The sequence below is a fragment of the Bombina bombina genome, chromosome 6, assembly GCF_027579735.1.
Source record: "Bombina bombina isolate aBomBom1 chromosome 6, aBomBom1.pri, whole genome shotgun sequence".
NCBI classification, from domain to species: domain Eukaryota; kingdom Metazoa; phylum Chordata; class Amphibia; order Anura; family Bombinatoridae; genus Bombina; species Bombina bombina.
The window spans coordinates 424,149,418-424,173,750 of record NC_069504.1 but is presented as its reverse complement, the minus strand read 5'-3'; the positions used below and the strand labels follow the sequence as shown (position 1 = coordinate 424,173,750).

Sequence of the window (24,333 nt, the reverse complement as noted above, 5' to 3'; positions counted from 1 at the left end):
GATTGGAAGGTCTGTTTTAAGTCGTTAACTTATTATTAAGATTATTCACATTATAAAGCTTCAAGAAAAAATGTTTGATAACTTTGATAATCACTGTTTTATTATGACTCTACACATTTTATGCAAAATTATTTGTTAACCCTTTCGTGACAGGGTTAAAGTGTCTACATCGGAACACCTGTTCCGATGTAGACAAATTGAAACTACGCGATCGTGCATACGATCGCGAGATTTCAATTATTGGATCGCATCTGGGGGGCGTCCCTACAACCCTAGGAACGCCCTCCAGACCGCGATCAAGTCCTTGAAGCGCAGAAGGCTTCAGGACAGCCGTTTGATATGACGTTCTATTCCGTCATAACGGCTTTAAAGCCCAGTGTAAATATGACGGAATAGAACGGCATAACGGCGTTAAAAGGTTAAAAAACTAAATGTGAGCTTCAAAACAGATAATTGTGACTGAATAGAATACTATAAAAAAACAACTTATAATGTATCTTATAATTCAGCTTCATCAATAAAAAGTAATAAATAATTACTTGTGTGTGTGTGTGAAGGTTCTTCTGAAAAAGACATGCTATTTTTTTTTTTTGCATTATTACATAATCTCCTTCTCAAAGTCAGTCTCTTTCACTCTGTAGTGGTAGGCGTTCTGGAGGAAGAAGAGGACTTAATTTTTGCCATCTATTAGGAGGCCACAAAATATGAGTAGCATGTGCATGTATAAGCCCAAGAGAAACTGGTCCAAAAGCATTACTGTCAAAACTGTGTCCACGATTATCACCTTCCACCCATATATGGCCACTTGGAACTTTGACAAATCGTTTCTTGTGCCCAATTGTCTTTATAATATCTCCTTCAAGAGCAATTACTCTTTTTATGATCTTTTGCTCTGGGTTCTTTGGAGACATTAGAGATACTATGTCACCACGGTGAACTTCATAATTCCTAACGCTCCAACGATTTAAAACCACCACATCAGATCCATTTCTTCCATGTGGATTTAATGATGGTTGCATTGAAACACCTTCTACTCTAGCGATGCATGCCACTCGATCTAGAAAAGTTACTGTAACTGGAACAGCTACAAAAAAACCACTGACAAACGCTCGAATGTATCTTCTTACATTCAGTTGTGCCATAATGTATTTATGAGACTGTACAGTATCCCGTTTTCCCCTTGGACAGTCTGCTTCTTCACCTGAGAGGGACAGATAGTTTCTTCTTTTCTTCTACTGTTTTGTACTTGAGCTTGTAGAGAAAAATAACAACAGATAATCATTTTTTTAAATCAAATCCTGAATAAATTAACACATTTTTGATGACTAAATTCAATAAAGTTATTGATGGGTTATATAAAGCACTTTTAATAGATATAGTTATAAAAAATTGTTTTATGGTAGTCATATTAAAGGGACAGGTTACTTATATGCTAAATCACTTGAAAAAGTGATACAACATATTCATATCCATAAAAAGCAGACTATAGAATATCACATAAACATCTCTACTTAAAAAAAGAATATATTTTACCTTTATGTTGCTACAAGAAGCATTATTATTTGGCAAAATTAATTAAAGGATCTCTCAATCTGCACCATCCTCTCCAGTGTATAAATTATTTTATACAGATAATTAAATTAAAAAAAGGACATATGAGCGTGCTTTAGTAAATCCATAACAGAATAAAATAGGAAGGGTTATAGTTGGAGAGACTGCCTCATGAAATGTGTTTACCATCTTGTCTGTGTCACTGCTCAAAATGACTAAATACAATTCTTATTAAGAAGACAATCATACTAATATGATAGAATTAATTATGTGTCTTTGCACAAAATAATTTATCCACTATTAAACGTTTACAGGCCTCCAACATTTTTAATTAACATCTATACGCATTTGTTGTGAAATGGCTCAGATTCGAATAACTGAATATCTCTTGCAGCACCACAGATACAGTGAATGATGTACACAATCCTGCATTTATATACTGCAGCATTTTTATTTTTTATTTCAATAACTCAGCCACCCTAAATCTCTAAATTTGGCAGTTATTCTAAAAACAATAAAGTGACTTTAAAGGAACACGATACACAAATGTTGAAGCACTTGGTAGTGATGAAGCATAGTTGTAAAAAGCTGACTAGAAAAGAATCACCTGAACATCTCTATGCAAAAATGGAAGATATTTTTCATCAAAATGTCCTCAGTAGCCACATCCGATTGTAAAGGGACTTTAAAGGGCCATAATACCCAAATGTTTAAACACTTGAAAGTGATACAGCATAGCTGTAAAAAGCTTACTATAAAATATCACCTGAACATCTCTATGTAAAAAAGAAAGATATTTTACCTCAAAAGTTCCTCCGTAGCCACCTCCCATTGTAAAGGATTTCTAAGCAGCATTTTAGTCTGTCTGTCCTAGGACAGCTTAGGGGATGAGCCTCGTGCACTCTCATATTATTTCACCAATCAGGTAAAGGAAGCTTACTATGAAATCTCATGAGAGTTAAGTCAAATCTCATGAGATCACAGTAAAAGTTCATGACCTCAGCACTGCTGATGCAGATTGGCTGCTGTTCATTTCTTCATTTTTTTTTTTATTTTTACCTGCAGCTGGGAGCAGCTGAGTATAACTTTTTACACAGAACTTACTCTGCTGAGCTGAGGAGATTGTGAGGTAAAATATTTTCCTTTTTTATATAGAGATGCTCAGGTGATATTTTCCTGTCAGCTTTTTACAGTTATACTGCATCAGTTTCAAGCGATTTAGCATATGAGTATTATGTCCCTTTAAGCAGCAAATCAGGATCCTAGTCCCATGCCTTGCGATGGAGTGTGCATCTGGCATGTGCAGGCACAATCAAGTTATTTCCCTCCTCAGTTTAAGAAAGCTTACTATGAAATCTAACAAGATTTCAGGGAAATTTCATAAGAGAAGTGCGAAAACAGCAACAATAAGGCTGATTGGCTGGGTTTTTTTTTCCAACTTGCAACTGACAGCAGCTGAAGAATAACTGTTCACAGAGCACTTACTCTGGTAAGCTAAAAACATTTTTAAATAAAATATCTTCCTTTTTTACATAGAGATGTGCAGGTGATATTTTCTAGTCAGCTTTTTACATCTATGCTACATCACTTTCAAGTGATTTATCATATAGGTATTATGTCCCTTTAAATGTGAGCAGACAACCTTCATTCTGAGCCTAGCAAAGGAGACAGACGTGCTGTGCATGAGCTCTCACACAAGCTGCCTATATTTGCACAATAAAGGTGCTTTTTTATACATATTTTAAAAAGAAATCGACATGGCTGAACAGTGGGGGATCTGAGGCATCCGGCAGACAAGAGATTTGCAACTCTGCAAGCAATTAACAGGAAATTTCTGACCGGACCCTGCAGAAACCCAGACGCTACACCGGAGACCAGAGAACCTACACCCCTTCAAAGCCACACCACAAACAATCAGAGCGGTTGAGCAGAAAAACTCCGGTGAGTTAAAAATACATTGGGGGACTCACCCGGGAGTTATTGCAATCAGCGGCAACGAAAAGGCGCGAAACGGCGCCATTACCCAGGGACACCACACTCAGAAACCGGAAGTGAAGGTGGGAGCGAGCTCTGTAACAGACATTTGACTAGAGAACTGTGGGCTGATTTGAGTCGAGAGGGGAAGCGGAGTAAAGTGCCAATAGTAAAGAATTAGCACATACAGCTACAAACACGCCAACTAATCTGTACTAGAGCCTCTTAATCAGATACTCAGGCGGCTCAGAAGTGCTAAAGCGATATTAGCAGTTAAAGCACCCGCTCCTTCTCTAGGTTTAAAAACAAACAAGTTGAAAGCAGGGAGGCCTCAGATTCAACCCCTACAGTTACACCAAACACGCCACCCTGTCAATAAAAAGGGAGAAGGTTATTTTTACACTACACACCGTTCACTGCTTTTCCCTTACAATATAGTGTAGCTACCTTAAAGGCTCCATTGCATAGCTGAACCTTCACACTGACTCCTTAACCACAAGACAGAAGTATACATTCAACTACCACTACAAAAGAGCCCTCAAAGTAACGTTCTGCAGGCACATCAGAATCACCTTATCCACTCCTTATCCACATTCTAACGTCTGCTCCTATCACTAAGTGGACATTTAAAAGCTCCCTCCAACAATCAGCTATAGCATAGCAGCAGTGCTATAGGAGGACTTCCTGTCACCTCCCTCTCCTCCCCCCTTTCCTGCCAGCCCAAAGTGGTGGCAGGTCATACCCCTTGAACCTTTTCCCGAGATCATCCTGTGAGGATACCTACCCTGAGGAGAGGGAGATCACTAATTTACAATATTTTATAACTAACCTTGAAGTCACCCTACAACTGAGAAAAGTAACCTACAGTAGACACATTGGGTGCTAAAACACATACCTCTCAGCACTCCCCAGAGTCCAACTACCCTTTACCTACCTCCTGATATACTCCTGGGATACAATAACATAGGAGTACAAGGGTAATAAAATGTAAACTACATCCTAAGAAGGAAAACATTTCTAATGGGGGAACCGAAGGAGATCTAAAATAATAAACATAACACTGATATGAGCCATACCATGTTTTAAAGATTGATAAACATACCTCTTGTTATCCTAAATGAGCTGCCTCCCCGAGACAAACAACTAAAACTGAATCTGGGTTACCACAATCAAAATACAAGTACATACACTGTAAGGCTTTTGATCTGGCAAAAAACAGCTACTCCAGAAGATAGCAGATTCATCCCTAGCAGTAAACAATACCACTCTTTTGGCTATATCTGTGATACGACAAGATGTCCACTAAAAGGCTCACTAAGGGAGACAAAACAACCAAAACAACAGCTGTGTCCACATTCTTCAAGCCATCACAGACAGCTAAACAATTGACAGACACAGAAGCAGAGGAGGAGCTGGACGCTGACCATCAACAATCACCACAAGACAAAAGTCCTTTAACAAAAGCTGACCTCAGAAATTTAGTATCTAAGCAGGACATTGCAGAGAATTTTGACAGGCTATGGGAGAAAATTGACACTATTCACTCATCTGTGACCAGCAGCCTATCCGAAATCAAATCCGACCTACAAGAGATGGGCAATAGAATTGAAACACTAGAAGATCAAAAAGACTCCATGGTGGAACAAATGGACGAAATGTCCCAAACCATGTCCTCACAACAACAACTATTGGAGGAATTCCAGGATAAAATGGAAGATCTGGAGAACAGGAGCAGGAGGAATAACATTCGACTTAAAGGAGTTCCTGAGGAGGTGGGCCCCACAGAAATCCCACGCTATCTTGCCCAACTCTTCACCCAAATCACAAACTCCCCAGCTGACTATGTTTTCCACTTAGAAAGAGCACACAGGGCACTAAAAGCCAAACCCAAACCAGGCCTGCCCCCAAGGGACATAATAATTAAACTAACTTTCTTCCCAGACAAAGAAAAAATCCTACAAGCAGCAAGAAAAAACCCAACTTATAAACACCAGGGCAACGTTATACAATTTTATCAAGACCTCAGTGTCAGAACACTGCAGAGAAGAGGATCCCTGCGCCCTCTTACCACAATGCTCAGAAAACACCAGATACCATATAGATGGGGGTTCCCGTTTGCCCTACACATTATTAAAGACTCCAAAACAATCACACTAAAAGACCCTGAGGATATTCCTGAGATCTGCAACATTCTATCACTGGAGACACCCAGTATCCCAAACACAACACCAAATCAAGAGAAAAACAAAGGCCAAGACAAACACCCAGATTCTCTAAAATGGCAGAATATCAATTATAAAAAACAAAAAATAAAGGAAACAAGAGGGAAAACCTCCTAGATGGTATCCTCTTTGTGGCATGGATACAGGAACTCAAACTATACTTCTTTAGGAGCCTGAGAGTCAGAAAGATTGACTGAGGGAACAATATCCAGAGATAGCCTTCGCTCACCTTGAAAGCATCTGCAACTACAAATCTCTGGACCTTTCCCACCTATCACTCAGAGACTCCTGTTAAGTTTCACTACTAGAAAAGTTATCAGTTGTTATAGAAATTTAATTTCCCCCAAGACAATTTAGTATCATACTAGTTTATGTTTACTCTTAGAATGCATAATATTTTTACTCCTAGGAATCCTCCTGTTGAGGATTCCACAGCACTGTTTGCTATGTTATTAACATTGTATTTTGTTCCTAGCTTCCCTCCCATCCCCAGTGACGACACAACATTCCCTATCAATCACATTTCAGATCGACTACAGCCGGTAATGTCAGGTTTACAGCCCGGAGATCCTCAGGTAATAAAAATCTCACTACACCAATCCAAAACAAACACACTAACATGATCCCCAAAATAAAACTAATATCCCATAATGTTAGGGGATTAAATACCAATATAAAAAGACGGATGGTGATGACACAGTACACCTCTTTACATGCCAACATTCTATTTCTTCAGGAGACCCACCTACTTAAAGATAATATCCCAAAGTATTGGGCAAAAAATTTTAATACCCATTTTCACTCAACTGCCACATCTAAAAAGCGGGGCACATCCATCCTCATTCATTCTTCACTTAACTTCAAACAGGAAGACACTATCGCAGATACTGAAGGGAGGTATATAATAGTGAAAGGTAGAATTTCAGATACCGAAATTACCCTATGCAATGTTTATGCTCCAAATGAGAATCAGCACAGCTTCTTCCAACAAATTTCAAACTTACTAACACAATGGTCCCACACCAAAATATTTATAGCAGGAGATTTTAACATCACCATGAGACCTATTAACCCGACCGAATCCAAACCCTTAACCAACAAACAAAACAGACACAATCGCATTGTCAAATCAATCCAGGAACACCTACTACCTCATTCCCTCATAGAAACTTGGACAACACTATATGGCTCGACCAACGACACTACATTTTACTCCGCTGCACATAAATCCTACATCAGATTAGATTACATTTATGTAAGTCAGATATTACAACCCTTATTACACAACTCCCAGATACACACTTGCGTATGGTCGGACCACTCGATCCTCACTCTTCAGGTAGAAGGTTTGTGTGACCCAAACAGAAGTAAAACTTGGACCTTTGACAAATCATACATTAGAGACCCCCAAACACATGACAAGGTACTGGGATTACTAACTGAATACTGGCATATAAATATAGATACAGCGACCAATCCAGGTATCACGTGGGCGGCTCATAAAGCGGTCCTAAGGGGGATACTTATTAAGGAAAAAGCGCAGCAGATTAGAAAATATAGACAACAACTAGAACAGTTCTACTCAGAAATTGAGGAATTGGAAAAACGACATAAGCTCACTAAGACAAAGGCCAATGCAAATGCTCTCCACTTAAAAAAAACAGCATTAGCTACACTGCTTCATTCGCAAGCCACCAGAACAATACAACGCCAACAATCACAATATTTTATATTTGCTAATAAGCCTGACAGATTCATGGCGCATAAAATCCGAGAACGCTGTAGAGCCTCAGTAATCTCCGCGATTGAAACACCTCATAACACAGTAACCTCACACCCACAAGAAATTGTAGACACCTTCGCAACATATTACGGTGCCCTATACGATGGGGAAAAAGTCCTACACAACACAGACACTGAAAAACTTACCTCAACCTTCTTCAACCACGACTTACTACAGACTATATCTAAGGAACAATTAGAATCCCTGAATTCCCCCATATCCACTGTAGAGGTACTAGGGGCTATCAAAGACCTCAAACCGGGAAAAGCGGCGGGCCCAGATGGCTTCCCAGGCGACTATTATAAATTGTTTAAAGTAACACTGATTCCACACCTTGTCAAACTATGTAATCATCTCATGGAAGGGGGGCCATCCCACCTGAGCTCCTGGCAGCAAAAATAGTTGTAATTCCCAAACCAGGGAGAGATCACAAGAAATGCCAAAATTACCGCCCAATATCCCTGATTAACCAAGATCTTAAAATATTTACAAAGATATTGGCAAACAGATTAAAACATATTATACCACACCTAGTCCACCCAGATCAGGTGGGCTTTGTCAAAGGTAGGGAAGCTCCAGACAATATCCGCAAAGTCACCAACTTAATTCAGACCTTAAATGAAACACAAACGCCTTCTCTGCTCTTATCATTAGACGCGGAGAAGGCGTTTGATAGAATTGACTGGAATTATATGTTTGTAGTAATGCATAAAATGGGGTTTGAGGGGGCATTCATTAAGGCACTAAAAGCTGTCTATTCCATGCCGGGAGCTCAGGTTTCATCTGCAGGATACAAATCACAACCCTTCCCAATTCGTAATGGGACTAGACAAGGTTGCCCTTTGTCTCCATTACTTTTCGCTCTTTGCATTGAACCTCTGGCCGCCAAAATCCGCTCTCAATTAGACATCTCGGGAGTTAAGTTAGCTAAGGTGGAACATAAATTGGCTTTGTTTGCGGACGATATTTTATTGACTGTGACTAACCCCTTAGTATCATTACCCAACCTTTACCAAACATTAGCAACCTTCTCTACCATATCGGGATTCAAAATAAACACAGAAAAGTGTGAAGCTCTACCCATTGCACTACCACAAATGACTCAGACGCTATTAGAAACTAATTTCAACTTTAAATGGATGAAACATTCATTAAAATACCTTGGAGTTCACCTTCCTTCCTGCCCTTCACATCTATACAAAGTAAATTATATCCCATTGTTCAAACAAATTAAAAAAGATTTATCAAAGTGGAAAACCTATAAATTTTCATGGCTAGGCAGAGTGGCCGCGGTTAAGATGACAATCTTGCCAAGGATCTTGTATCTCTTTAGAACACTCCCTATCCAAATTGTCAAAACAGATATAGACTCATTGCAAAAAGAGATACTAATTTATATAAGAGGAGACAAAACGAACAGGATTGCTAAATCAATCCTGACTAGACACAGGACTCTGGGAGGCATTGGGGTCCCCAATTTAATGGAATATTACCACGCCGCCAGATTAGCACAAGATAGTCTATTACTAAAAAGAAATAAAGAAATTATCTGGCCCACTCTAGAAACAATGCTAGGTGGTTGGGGGGAAATGGATACCATTATCTGGGATCCTGAGAAAACACAATCCAAACAAGAATCATATAGACCTTACACTACAAACACCACAATAACAACTTGGAAGAAAGCAAAAACCAAATACAATCTTATTCCACAATATTCCTTATATATCCCGATAAAATATATTTTGCCCAGAGAGCTCTGGGATCAACTGCAGAAATGGGAAAATAAGGGTCTCTATAGAGTAGCAGACTTTATAGAGGGAGGAACTACACTTACATTTAACCAACTTCAAGAAAAATTATCCCCCTTGAAATTGAGATGGTATTTATACCTACAGATTCATTCAGCCACCCAGATATATATGAAACACCCAAGAGAAAGGTACACTGCGCCACTAGAACATCTTTGTAAATCGCAAGAACGAGATAAACATACTATTTCTATCCTCTATACAAATATTCAAATATCACAGAATAAAATCAAAACCCCTGCTATGATAGCTTGGGAAAGGGATCTCCACATTTCTAAAGAAACTAAAGAATGGGAAACGATATTTCTAAAGGCTGAGAAGGGACTTATAAGTGTAGACCTTAAGGAGAACATAATCAAGACTATACACCGATGGTATCTAACACCCATTAGAACGGCTCATATGCACACACAGGGAAGTCCCTTATGTTACAGAGGGTGTGGAGAGGCAGGAACATATAAACATATGTGGTGGGACTGCAAAGAAATTACAGGGATATGGCAACAGCTATCCTCCTTCCTTAGTCACATACTGAACGAAAATATAGATCTTACCATACAACAGGCCCTTCTACACATAAATATTAGTACACTTAATAAACATATCAACACATTTATTAGGATATTGTGTACAATCACAAGGACATGTATAGCCAGATATTGGAAGACAGGCAGCCCAACCTGGACAGAAATTTATAATAAAATCCAATATACATATACTATGTATGAGCTGGCATCTCACACCTTAGACAATAGAGAAACTTTCCTAGCGATATGGTATTACTGGATAGCTAAATAAAACATTGAAACACAAAAATAATGAGCGATCTTACCTACTGCGAAATCACTCCCTAATAATCACAACAGGTTGTGTCGTCACTCCCCTCCCCCCCCCCCTTCCCCCCTTCCCCTTTTTATACCCTATTTATATAATTTTACCTCCTAAGGAGGATATACCTCTTTAAAGTTAATTTATGTAGAGTTAATTCAAGTGACCTCAGATACTGTGAAACTGCTACCGTAACTCAACAACAGGTTAATATGGAAGTTAAATTAGATATTTGCTCTACCCCTTAAGAGAGATTCCCTAACACTATAGAAGATACTCAAATAAATCATCACGTGAAAAAGATGACCTACGAATATTACCACCTATCTTTCATCCCAGAACCTAAAAGGACATTCAAATATCTTTGGGAATGTGTAGAGCATGATAAACCCTACTTCATTAGCTATATTGTTTGCTACATAAATGATGTTATATTGATTGTCTTCTTCCTAACCTTCATGCAGAGGGAACTACATGGAGGGGAAGGTATGTCTGTAATTGGTTTTCAAAGTTTCAAAATAATGACAATAAAAAATATTTAAACATAAATGTGAGCAGACACTTTCAATGGACAGCATCATGAATCTCTAAGATGACTTAAGTAAATATGGAAAGGAAGATGCAAGATTAAAAAGCACAGCTTATATTGCTTTTCTTTCCCACCATAGTTAAAGCTATAGTACGTCTCAATATATTTCAGAGTGGGGTATTACAATCTTAATTGACTACACATAGTTAAATCTAATTTTAGTATTTTATCATTATATGAGATATTTTTATTATCACCATCTAAGTTGTAGCCAGGCGATCCTCTTATCAAATTTTTGTTTAACCTGATGACAAGCAGGTGGATTATTGGAACTCACTGCAGACTGAACTGTTGCACACAAAGTAGCTTTATCTTAATAGTGGTGCAACAGAATCACATTGCTAAAGGCTTCCATGGAGAGGGTAGTAAACTTCTGATTGGCTGTACCCCTTGCACTTCATAAAGGTGAAAAAATGCAGCTGCAACTTAGGTGAGAATACAAGGTCTTACATATAATGACAATAGTATTTTGAACATTAAATTTAGACATTTTGATTCACTGCAGTGTAGGCCATTTTGATAATAGAATCAATTGACAATATATACTGGGACCCCAATACTATACTGGGACCCCAATATTTTTGACACTTCCTACAAAATGTACACATTTAATGTAAATGTCAACTTTCTAAACAGCGCTTAAATTAACAGCATTATATAGTGTTGCAACATTTTCAGTGCTGTTTTGAATGACACCAATTACTATAGGATAGACGTTTACTGCATAATATATACTCTCACTATAAAACCAGAAGAGAAAGAGTTAACAAGACTGCTGTTTCCAAGTCAACAGATGACTAAGTTACTGAAGATCGAAGTTCTCACTGACGTTAAAATAAGTGGAGGAGGACATTAAAAAGTAATGCTTTTTTTAGAATAAGATTAGAGAACTGTTCAGAGAGAGAATTTTGTCACTTAAAAATGTAGAATTATGGCCTTATTAAAGGGACAGTTTACTCAAAAATGTTCTCCCCTTTAATTTGTTCCCAATTATCCACTTTACCTGCTGGAGTGTATTAAATTGTTTACAAGTAGCTCCTTTTCCCTTATATTGGCATTTGAAATAGTTGATTTAGCATGTGGTATCCCCACCTATTCTGAAAGTTTGTGGCCGCAGGTCCAAGCTATAGATAAGCTTTGTAAACACAGCCAGCAGAAGAAATTACACTCCCAGTGGGCTATAGCAGAGATAAGGTAATACAATGTTGATTTTCCATTGTTCTCTAAAAGTACTGGTGATTGTTTCAAGGACAGATATAAGATAAAGAAGCAGGTATATGAACATAATGTGATAAAGTAATGAGATCTGATTATACCTACAAGCTCAACCTATTTTATTAGGCTGTGGCTTCAAAACACAAAATCAGAGCTTTAATATACGCTGTGGCTTCAAAACACAAAATCAGAGCTTTAATATACACAAATAAACCGTAAAAAGCTAATTTTCATACATTTTTTACTCTGCAGTTGGTTAAAAAAAGCAATTGCAAACACATTAAGGGAAAAACTATTTTACAGTATACTGTCCCTTTAAGCACATATAGGTCTTTCAAAACTGAGACTGTGCACTTAATTTATTAAGCTGCATTCACATCTTTTTCGGCTATGTGGAGCAGATTCGCACAAGTGATCCTGCTGCAACATATTTTAGAAGCAGAAACCGCTTCTTTTTCTTCTACTCCACTTCAGAGGTGGCGACACCAACCACCCCGACATTCGCTTGTTCGGAGTGATTGACATTCCCTGTTCTAGCACAATTGGTTGTCCTGGAGTAGGGGGCGTCGTTACACAAGAATATTCTGGTAATGTTAAATTTCGCTGTGCAACGCAACATCGCAAGTAGCAATTGAAGGCGGACAGGTTCACCACTTGCAAACCTGTCTGCCTGCAGGTAAATCTAGCCCTGTACATTTCTAAGCAAGGGTTCTAATGGTGTTGCTGTAAAGAGATGTTAAAGGGATAGTAAACACCAAAAATATTATTGTTTAACCTCTTAACAACCAATGATGTACCAGGCAAGTCCTACAAAAAACGGTTGTTAACGACCAAGGACGTGCCTGGCATGTCCTCTGGGGTTTCAAGCGCTGGAAGCGATCGTGATCGCTTCCAGGCGCTTTCAGGGTATTGCAGCGATGCCTCGATATTGAGGCATTGTTCAATAACCTTTTTTAAGCAAACGATGCAGAGAGAGCCACTCGATGTCCCTCTCTGCATCGGCCAGCAATGGTGCCAACCGTTGGTGGCATGGGAGGGATAGCAGGGAGGCAGGTGGGCCGCCCATCGCTGGGAGTTCCGTTTCCGTTATAGAGAGGTCTGGGAGCGCGCGAGGGGGCGGGAGCGGGTGGAACCGCTACACTATGGAAAATTTGTAGTGAAAGGGAAGGAGGGAGAGGGGGATAAGTGTTGGGAAAGGGATATGGGAGGGGGTAGGATATTGAGGGGGGGCAGCTACACTACGGAAAAAATGGGTTTATAAAAAAAATTTAAATTGAGCCTGTTTATTACAAACTGGGTACTGGCAGACAGCTGCCAGTACCTAAGATGGCCACAAATAGGAAGAGGGGAGAGGTTAAGAGAGCTGTTTGGTGGGGGGGATTGTGGAGGTTGGGGGGGAACCTACACTGCAGAAATATATATATATATATATATATATATATATATATATATATATATATATATATATAAAAGCATTTTATTTTAGTACTGGCAGACTTTCTGTCAGTACTTAAAGTGAAGGTAAAGTAATCCGGTATTGAAGACAACCAAGCATTTCTCAATATTACCTTAATATAGTCGCTAAGTTATTTTTTAGTTTACTGCTATAGTTTTCTAAACAAATATATTTCAAATTCCCTACCGTTTTGCTGCCGACTCCTCCTAAGCCCTACTTCAGTGTTCTGCATTGTCTGATGGTCCCACATCCTCTCTGTGCCTCTCAAAAGCGCGTTCCCAATACAGAATAAACCGAGCATGCGCTACTTGCTGATGCGGCTTTCCACTGCGCATGCACCATGTCCGTATCGTTAATAAGAAGCTTATCACGTAGTGAGGGATTCCTAACTGTAATGAAGAGGCATGCATGACACGGGAGCGCGCGCGGTTTTCAATACAAAGAAAATATCAATAGCGCATGCGCAGATGATTAACGATGCAGATGACGTGGAGAGACGGCCGCCTAACGGCCGATATTTCCATTGGCTGAAATAAAAACGTGATCAAAAGTAAAAAAAAAAAAATACGGGTTGAATTTTCGTAAGTTTAGAAATTGCCTTTATAAAAGGTGATAACTTGAGTTATACGCAAATATATAAAAAAAGATGAATGAAACTTATATTAATTTTACACCATTGTTATTCTTCATTGAGATTAAGGTAATTTTACCATCACTTTAAAGGGACACTGAACCCAAATTTTTTCTTTCGTGATTCAGATAGAGCATTCAATTTTAAGCATCTTTCTAATTTACTCCTATTATCAATTTCTCTTGTAAGGTGTATCCAGTCCACGAGTTCATCCATTACTTGTGGGATATTCTCCTTCCCAACAGGAAGTTGCAAGAGGACACCCACAGCAGAGCTGTCTATATAGCTCCTCCCCTAACTGCCACTCCCAGTCATTCTCTTGCAACTCTCGACAAGATAAGAAGTATCAAGAGATATGTGGTGACTTAGTGTAGTTTTTACCTTCAATCAAGAGTTTGTTATTTTTAAACGGTACCAGCGTCGTACTGTTTTACTCGCAGGCAGAAATTAGAAGGAGAATCTGCCTGGAGGTTTATGATCTTAGCGCTTTGTAACTAAGGTCCATTGCTGTTCTCACACATAACTGAAGAGTATGGGAAAGACTTCAGTTGGGGGACCGGTTTGCAGATTACCTGCCTTGAGGTATGTTCAGTATATTTATTTCTAGAGAGATGATAAGATCTAGAAAATGCTGACAGAGCCTTGTATAATTGAGGTAAGCCTGATGCAGTGATTTAACAACGACTGGGATCATGCTTACAAAAAAGGGTAATATTCATGTTAATACTCATATTTCTTAGTGACAAAACGTTTACAGGTTATATAGAAAGAACATTTTTTCTCTGAGGGTGATAAATCGTTTTTTGGGGCCTAGTTTCCACATGGCTAGTCAGATACTCCTAGGAGTATTTTCTTAAGGCCCTCTGACATCGAGTGCATGGTGGGAGGGGCCTATTTTCGCACTCTAGATGCGCAGTTTTTATTCAGGCTGAGACATCCAGCTTCCCTAAAGGAGTCCTCTAGCATCTGAGGACCACTATAGAGGGCTTATTTCTCCCCTAAATCGTATTTGAGGGCAGGTAGGGCCACAGCAGAGCTGTGGCAAGGTGTTTAACTGTTTATTAACGTTTTTTTAACGTTTTTCAAATCCGGTTTGGGGCCTAAAGGGTTTATCATCCATTTGCAAGTGGATGCAATGCTGCTTTAGTCCCTTATACACATTGTAAAAATTTCGAAGAGTTTACTACTTTTTAACACTGTTTTGCAGTTTATGTAATAGTTTTTTTCTCTTAAAGTACCGTTTTTGTTTAATTGCTGTTTCACATTTATTAAAGTGTTTTCCAAGCTTGCTGGTCTCATTACTAGTCTGTTAAACATGTCTGACAGAGTAAACTCATTATTCAATATGTTTACAAGCCATTGTGGAACCCCTCTTAGAATGTGTACCAAATGTACTGAAATTTCTATAAATTATAAAGACCATATTATGGCATTTAAAGATTTATCACCAGAGTTTTCTCAGACTGACAAAAGGGAGGTTATGCCATCTAGCTCTCCCCACGTGTCAGAAACTATAACTTCCGCTCGTGACGCAAAGTACATCTAGCGCGTCCAATGCGTTTACCTTACAAGACATGGCGGCAGTTATGACTAATACCCTCACAGAGGTATTGTCCAAACTGCCAGGGTTACAGGGAAAGCAAGACAGCTCTGGGGCTAGAACAAATACAGAGCTTTCTGACGCTTTAGTAGCTATGTCCGATATACCCTCACAATGCTCCGAAGCCGTGGCAAGAGAGTTGCTATCTGAGGGTGAGATTTCAGATTCAGGGAAGACGTTACTTCAGTCCGATTCTGAAATGACAGCCTTTAAATTTAAGCTTGAACACCTCCGCTTATTGCTCAGGGAGGTTTTAGCGACTCTGGATGACTGTGACCCCATTGTAGTTCCAGAGATATTGTGTAAAATGGACAAATACTTTGCAGTGCCTGTTTACACTGATGTCTTTCCAGTCCCTAAGAGGTTTTCGGAAATTATTACTAAGGAATGGGATAGACCAGGTGTTCCGTTCTCTCCCCCTCCTGCTTTTAAAAAGATGTTTCCCATAGATGTCGCTATAAGGGACTTGTGGCAGACAGTTACTAAGGTGGAGGGTGCTGTTTCTACCCTAGCTAAGCGTACAACTATCCCCGTCGAGGACAGTTGTGCTTTCTTAGATCCTATGGATAAAAAATTGGAGGGTCTCCTTAAGAAAAATTTTATCCATCAAGGTTTTATTCTCCAGCCTCTTGCATGCATTGCCCCAGTTACTGCTGCAGCGGCTTTTTGGTTTGAGTCTCTTGAGGAGGCTCTACAGGTGGAAACCCAGTTAGATGATATTTTAGACAGGATTAAAGCTCTCAAGTTAGCTAATTCCTTTATTTCTGATGCCGTTTTTCATCTAACCAAACTAACGGCTAAGAATTCAGGTTTTGCCATTCTGGCGCGCAGGGCGCTATGGCTTAAGTCCTGGTCAGCAGACGTTACTTCAAAGTCTAAGCTTCTTAACATCCCCTTCAAAGGACAGACCCTTTTCAGGCCGGCACTGAAGGAGATCATTTCTGATATTACTGGAGGAAAAGGTCACGCACTTCCTCAGGATAGGTCCAATAAATTAAGGACCAAACAGAATAATTTTCGTTCATTTCGAAACTTCAAAAGTGGCGCAGCTTCAGCTTCCTCTAATGCAAAACAAGAGGGAAATTTCGTCCAGTCCAAACCAGTCTGGAGAGCCCGAACCAGGCTTGGAACAAGGGGAAGCAGGCCAAAAAACCTGCTGCCGCCTCTAAGACAGCATGAAGGAGTAGCCCCCGATCCGGGACCGGATCTAGTAGGGGGCAGACTTTCTCTCTTCACCTAGGCTTGGGCAAGAGACGTCCAGGATCCCTGGGCATTAGAGATTGTTTCCCAGGGATATCTTCTGGACTTCAAAGCTTCATCTCCAAAGGGGAGATTTCATGTCTCACAATTATCTGTAAACCAGATAAAGAGAGAGGCATTCTTACGTTGTGTTCAAGACCTACTGGTTATGGGAGTGATCCACCCAGTTCCAAGGGAGGAACAGGGGCAGGGCTTCTATTCAAATCTGTTTATAGTTCCCAAAAAAGAGGGAACTTTCAGACCAATCTTGGATCTCAAGATCCTAAACAAATTTCTCAGGGTCCCATCCTTCAAGATGATCCAGGAGGGTCAATATATGACTACTGTGGACTTAAAGGATGCTTATCTCCACATTCCGATTCACAGAAATCATCATCAGTTCCTCAGGTTCGCCTTCTTAGACAGGCATTACCAGTTGGTGGCTCTTCCCTTCGGGTTAGCCACGGCACCAAGAATCTTTACGAAAGTTCTAGGGTCCCTACTGGCGGTTCTAAGGCCACGGGGCATAGCGGTGGCGCCTTACCTAGACGACATTCTGATACAGGCGTCGACTTTTCAAATCGCCAAGTCCCATACGGACATTGTTCTGGCCTTTCAGAGGTCTCACAGGTGGAAGGTGAACGAAGAAAAGAGTTCTCTCTCCCCTCTCACAAGAGTTTCCTTCCTAGGAACACTGATAGATTCAGTAGAAATGAAAAATTTTCTGACAGAGGTCAGGTTATCAAAGCTTCTAACTTCTGCCGTGCTCTTCTTTCCACTTCTCGGCCGTCAGTGGCTCAGTGTATGGAAGTAATCGGCCTAATGGTAGCGGCAATGGACATAGTTCCGTTTGCCCGCCTACATCTCAGACCACTGCAACTTTGCATGCTCAATCAGTGGAATGGGGACTACACAGATTTGTCCCCTCTGCTAAATCTGGATCAAGAGACCAGGGATTCTCTTCTCTGGTGGTTATCTCGGGTCCATCTGTCCAGGGGAATGAGTTTCCGCAAGCCAGAGTGGACTATAGTGACGACAGACGCCAGCCTTCTAGGCTGGGGCGCAGTCTGGAACTCCCTGAAGGCTCAGGGTTCTTGGACTCAGGAGGAAGCCCTCCTTCCGATAAACATTCTGGAACTGAGAGCGATATTCAATGCTCTTCAGGCTTGACCTAAACTAGCTGCGGTCAGGTTCATCAGATTTCAGTCGGACAATATCACGACTGTAGCCTATATCAACCATCAGGGGGGAACAAGAAGCCCCCTGGCAATGTTGGAGGTTTCAAAGATATTTCTATGGGCAGAGATTCACTCTTGCCATCTCTCAGCTATCCATATCCCAGGAGTAGAGAATTGGAAGGCGGATTTTCTAAGTCGGCAGACTTTTCAACTATGTGGCAAACCAGAACTGGATCTGATGGCATCACGTCAGAACGACAAGCTTCCTTGTTACGGGTCCAGATCAAGGGATCCCCAGGCAGCGCTGATAGATGCTCTAGCAGTGCCCTGGTCCTTCGGTCTGGCTTATGTGTTCCCACCATAACATTATAGATAATGTAAATTAAGTACATGGGTAAAGTGTGCAACACAAATAAGTGATGTTCCCTGACACTCTCCTCCCTCGTCTGATTGCCAAAATCAAGCAGGAGAGAGCTTCAGTGATTTTGATAGCACCTGCGTGGCCACGCAGGACTTGGTATGCAGATCTGGTGGACATGTCATCCCTTCCACCATGGACTCTGCCGCTGAGGCAGGACCTTCTACTCCAAGGTCCATTCAAACATCCAAATCTAATTTCTCTGCGGCTGACTGCTTGGAGATTGAACGCTTGATTTTATAAAAACGTGGTTTCTCCGAGTCGGTCATTGATGCCTTAATTCAGGCTCGAAAGCCTGTCACCAGGAAAATCTATCATAAGATATGGTGTAAATATCTTCATTGGTGTGAATCCAAGGGTTACTCATGGAGTAAAGTCGTCACAAGCAAATGTAGGTGGACCCAGCAAACTAGGATGCGGCCAATTGGCCAGGTGCATGTTGGATGAGCTAGCGACCACTAGCCTTTTTGTACATGGAGTAAAGTCAGGATTCCTAGGATATTATCCTTTCTCCAAGAAGGATTGGAGAATGGGTTGTCAGCTAGTTCCTTAAAAGGGACAGATTTTTGCTCTGTCTATTCTTCTGCACAAGCGTCTGGCAGATGTTCCAGACGTTCAGGCGTTTTGTCAGGCTTTAGTTGGAATCAAGCCTGTGTTTAAACCTGTTGCTCCGCCACGGAGTTTAAATTTAGTTCTTAAAGTTCTTCAAGGGGTTCCGTTTGAACCTCTGCATTCCATAGATATCAAGCTTTTATCTTGGAAAGTTCTGTTTTTGGTAGCTATCTCTTTGGCTCAAAGAGTTTCAGAGTTATCTGCCTTACAGTGTGATTCCCCTTATCTGATCTTCCATGCAGATAAGGTAGCTTTGCGTACCAAACCTGGGTTTCTTCCTAAGGTGGTATCTAATAAGAATATCAATCAGGAGATTGTTGTTCCATCACTGTGTCCTAATTCTTCTTCAAAGAAGGAAAGTCTATTACACAATCTTGACGTGGTTGGTGCTTTAAAGTTTTATTTACAAGCTACAAAGGATTTTCGTCAAACATCTGCATTGTTTTTTGTCTACTCTGGACAGAGGAGAGGCCTAAAGGCTTCGGCATCTTCTCTTTCTTTTTGGCTGAGAAGCATAATACGTTTAGCTTATGAGACTGCTGGCCAGCAGCCTCCTGAAAGAATTACAGCTCATTCCACTAGAGCGGTAGCTTCCACATGGGCTTTTAAAAATGAGGCCTCTGTTGAACAGATTTGTAAGGCGGCGACTTGGTCTTCGCTTCATACTTTTTCTAAATTCTACAAATTTGATACTTTTGCTTCCTCTGAGGCTATTTTTGGGAGAAAGGTCTTGCAGGCAGTGGTTCCTGCCTTGTCCCTCCCTTCAGCCATGTCCTAAAGCTTTGGTATTGGTATCCCACAAGTAATGGATGAACCCGTGGACTGGATACACCTTACAAGAGAAAACAAAATTTATGCTTACCTGATAAATTTATTTCTCTTGTAATGCATCCAGTCCACGGCCTACCCTGTCACTTTAAGGCAGGTGTTTTTTATTTTTAAACTACAGTCACCACTGCACCCTATAGTTTCTCCTTTTTTCTTGCTTGTCTTCGGTCGAATGACTGGGATTGGCAGTTAGTGGAGGAGCTATATAGACAGCTCTGCTGTAGGTGTCCTCTTGCAACTTCCTGTTGGGAAGGAGAATATCCCACAAGTAATGGATGAACCCGTGGACTGGATACACCACAAAAGAAAGAAATTTATCAGGTAAGCATAAATTTTTTTTTTCTTCATTCTCTTGGTATGTTTATTTGAAAAGCAAGAATGTAAGTTTAGATGCCGGACCATTTTTGGTAAACAACCTGGGTTGTCTTTGTTGATTGGACAGCACCAATAAACAAGTGCTGTCCATGGTCAAACCAAAAATTTGCTGGCTCCTTAGTTTAGATGTCTTCTTTTTCAAATAAAGATAGCAAGAGAACAAAGAAAATGTGATAATAGGAGTAAATTAGAAAGTTGCTTAAAATTGCATGCTCTATCTAGATCATGAAAGAAAAAATGTGGGTTCAGTGTCCCTTTAAGATGGGGGTGACAATTGTGGGATGGGGCAGGGAAGAGAGCTGTTTGAGGGATCAGGTGGTGCGATGTGTCAGGTAAGAGGCTGATCTCTACACTAAAACTAAAATTTACTAAATTTACCATACAAGCTACCTAATTAACCTTTCACTGCTGGGCATAATACAAGTGTAGTGCACAGCAGCATTTAGCGGCCTTCTAAATACCAAAAAGCAATGCCAAAGCCATATATATGTCTGCTATTTCTGAACAACTGATCGCATTTGGCGGTGAAATGGTGGCATGAAATATACCAAAATGGGCCTAGATCAATACTTTTGGTTGTCTACTTAAAAACAATATATATATATATATATATATATATATATATATATATATATATATATATATATATATATATATATATATACACACACACACACACATACACACACACACACGTGAAGGATTATTCAGGGATTCCTGACAGATATCAGTGTTACAATGTAACTATCGCTAATTTTGTGGGGTGGGGGGGTGGTTTGAAAATAGCAAAGTGCTGCTTGTACTTATTGCCCTATAACTTGCAAAAAAAAGCAAACAACATGTAAAGATTGGGTATTTCTATACTCAGGACAAAATTTAGAAACTATTTAGCATGGGTGTTTTTTGGTGTTTGTAGATGTGTAACAGATTTTGGGGGTCAAAGTTAGAAAAAGTGTGTTTTTTTCATCATATTTTATATCAAAAAAATTATAGTAAATTGTATAATATGATGAAAATAATGATATAAGAGGAAAATTACAGCTAAACACAAACCCCTGAAGAAATTTAAAAATAGCCCTGGTCCTTAACGGTAAGAAAATTGAAAAATGGTCTGGTCACTAAGGGGTTAAAAAATATAATTTCTTTATTTACCATTCCCCAGTTTTGCATAGCAAACACTGTTATAGAAATATACTTTTTACATCTGTAATTACCTTGTATCTAAGCTTCTGCAGACTGCCTCCTTATCTCAGATTTTTGTCAGACTTGCATTTCAGGCAATTAGTGCTGACTCTTAAATAACTCCACGTGCATGAGCAAAATTTTATTTATACGGCACACATGAAATAATGCCATCTAGCTGTCAAAAACTGTCAAACTGCATTCATATAAGAGGCGGCCTTCAAGGGTTTAGAAATTAGCATATGAGCCTACCTAGGTTTAGCTATCAACTAAGAATACCAAGAGAACAAAGCAAATTTGATGATAAAAGTAAATTCAGATTTTTCTGTGAGCTAAAGTTTTGAACTGTCCTCCAATTAGCGCTCTAGCTACAACTAAAGTGCCATATGGGGAGAGTAACTTTTAGCTTACAGAAAAATTTACTTTTGAATTGGGCGGCAAAGTGCGAGTATTTCAATTTCATAGCTACATTAAAAAGGAAGTTATAGCGCATCTTCATTACATCTGATAAATTGAACTCCATCTAAAATATCACTAACAATCCGGATGTGTTTTTATAAAGGGGAGAGTTTACCATTACTATAAAGGGAGCTGAGATTGTGGGGTATTCAATCCTCCCCCAGCATCTTTAAGTTCTGTGGTCTATCCAAGCATTTCTGGGTTTCCAGGACTTGGTGATGGTGAAATCAATGAAATCCTTGGGTGACATCAGAGCCCTGGACCACCTCACCACAAGGGATGCAAGGTAAGTGCTGGGTTGGCCCGATGTGTAGCCGTCATCAGCACTAAATACATTAACAGACATCCCAACTCTCCCTGAAGTTCAGGGAGTCTCCCTCATTATAATAGTGGCTCCCTGATGTCAGCAATTGGAATGCAATCTCCCTGAAACTCCAAGTACCATGATCCAATGTGGCCCAAATCCAGAAGTGTTTCTTTAAAGGGACAGTAAACCTTAAAAATAATGTTATATAATTCTGCACATAGTGCAGAATTATATAACATTACATTAGCCAAACTTTTTAAATCATAATATTCCGTTTTTATTTTGTAAAAATACCGCTGTTTTACAGACCCGCTCTCTGTACTCTGCTGAGCGGGTCTGTTGTTTTTACTGAGCGCATCGGGCCAGCTGTATAGTCACAGCCCGGCCCGACCGCGCCATTAGACACAGTGCAGCTTGCTCCCGCTGTCAGACAGAGCAGGAGCGAGCTGCACTGTGCAGAATTATATAACATTATTTTTAAGGTTTACTGACCCTTTAAGGAATGCCTTTAGTTGCTGGGACGTTATAGAACCCTCAAAGCATGCATCAGTAACCAAAAAGCCCCCACTGATTTTAATAAAATAAAACATAAATACTACCTTATTTACTGCACGCAATTAAACTTCATATTCTAAAATATTTAAGCATTCAACACGAGTACGGTCACTGGAAAATAGGTTTGTTGTATGTGGTTGTGCAATAAAGCTACTTTTTTAATGTGGGAAGCTACTTTAATGATAAGTCTCTCTCTTATTTAGGGTTTCAAAGTGTCCAATATATAACTGGGAGGGGGGGGTGGCAGAGCAGTAGAGGGTGAAGCCACCTCCCTGAAATTAGTTTTTGCAAGTTGTGATGTCTGCATTAATGGGTTAAAGGGATATTGTAAAATGTTCCCTCATTTAATGTGTTCCCAATGCTATTGCTGGTTTTACCAGAAGCAGTAGAAAAAAAAAACAACCACCCCGTCGGGGTGGGAGGGATTTCCCCCATCTGAAATGGTGTTCATGCAGCAGCTCTGAATATAATGAACTCTAATCAAATTCTTGCCAGAGTACATTTTTCCTTCAAGCGCATTTAAATTTAGTCTTAAAAGGATTGGTTTTATATATCTTTAACATGTAGTGTTTTTTTGTTTTTTTTTAAAGAAATGAGCCAGTGGCAGCTAAATGTCTTTCCTGGAAGACTTCTGAATACTTAAATGAGTAATTTTATAATAATAATAAAAAATATACTGATAAACTCTATTAGAATACGCCACATACAATAGCTTTTGTTAAATATTTACTCCAAGAAATGCAACATATGATTAGTCTTCCCTAACTCAAATTCAAAAATTGAACACACCTAAAATTAGTTTTGTAGAGTAAGCAAAACAAAAACTCAAAAATAGAGCAAACATATCAGATTCTAAAACGTCGAAAGTTACAATGGTAACACCTGAGACACCACGTGACGTTTCAAAACAATGACAACGCATTCATTCCTCTTACGGAATGTAAACTGATAAGCCAAGTGCGTAGGGCGGGAATACTAGCCGTGCTTTAATTATTCGAGGTTGCGCAGGAAGAGCAAGTGTCAGCGGTCAGACACCAGTTAGATTGCGGGCTGAGTAGTAGGAGGCACAAAAAGAGCGTTTGTGATCATAGGGGTTTATCGCTAAGGCCCCTACAACTTCCCTTTCCTTTTATTTGAGTGGGAGGATTCTGGTTAATCGCTTGCCTGCCAGAAAGTGCTGTAATCTATTATGTACAAGGGCGTTTTAAACCATTTTTGGCAGCCTCGTTGCTAAAAGCAAAGGTTTACTAAGAGTGTCTGCGCTGATTACGTGCTACATAAGTTCTTAGATACAGTGACAGCGAGATGCCATTACAGGCTGATTACCTCATCGCTAGCTCGATGTGCAGTTGCCTCAGGCACTTCCTTAGACTGCGATACAGAAACGCAACAACTGCACGCATAGCACATGGAGGGTGCTAGCACCTCATGAGCTCTGCAGTTGTTTACTGAATCGGTTATGCAGTATATCAAATAGTGTATCGCCAGCAGTTCCTGTGTCCCGCTCACACGTTCTCAAG

General features: G+C 39.9%; 1 protein-coding gene across 2 annotated transcripts; it reads right to left on the bottom strand.

Moving 5' to 3' along the window:
* Positions 1-418: 418 nt before the first annotated feature.
* Positions 419-24,333, bottom strand: IMMP2L (inner mitochondrial membrane peptidase subunit 2). 2 transcript variants are annotated; one of them, XM_053719850.1, is made up of 3 exons: positions 22,067-22,177; positions 13,616-13,818; positions 419-1,251 (listed from the first exon to the last, which is right to left on the bottom strand). In XM_053719850.1, the coding sequence occupies exon 3, from the start codon at positions 1,140-1,142 to the stop codon at positions 621-623; it is 522 nt and encodes a 173-aa protein (XP_053575825.1). In that variant the 5' UTR covers positions 1,143-1,251; positions 13,616-13,818; positions 22,067-22,177; the 3' UTR covers positions 419-620. The 2 variants fall into 2 exon arrangements, with proteins under 2 accessions (XP_053575825.1, XP_053575824.1); XM_053719849.1 differs by lacking the exons at positions 13,616-13,818; positions 22,067-22,177 and adding an exon at positions 24,140-24,333.

What these genes read in the sequence shown, in the direction of transcription:
- IMMP2L (XM_053719849.1), bottom strand. Translation starts at nt 1,142, where the DNA reads ATGGCACAACTGAATGTAAGAAGATACATTCGAGCGTTTGTCAGTGGT.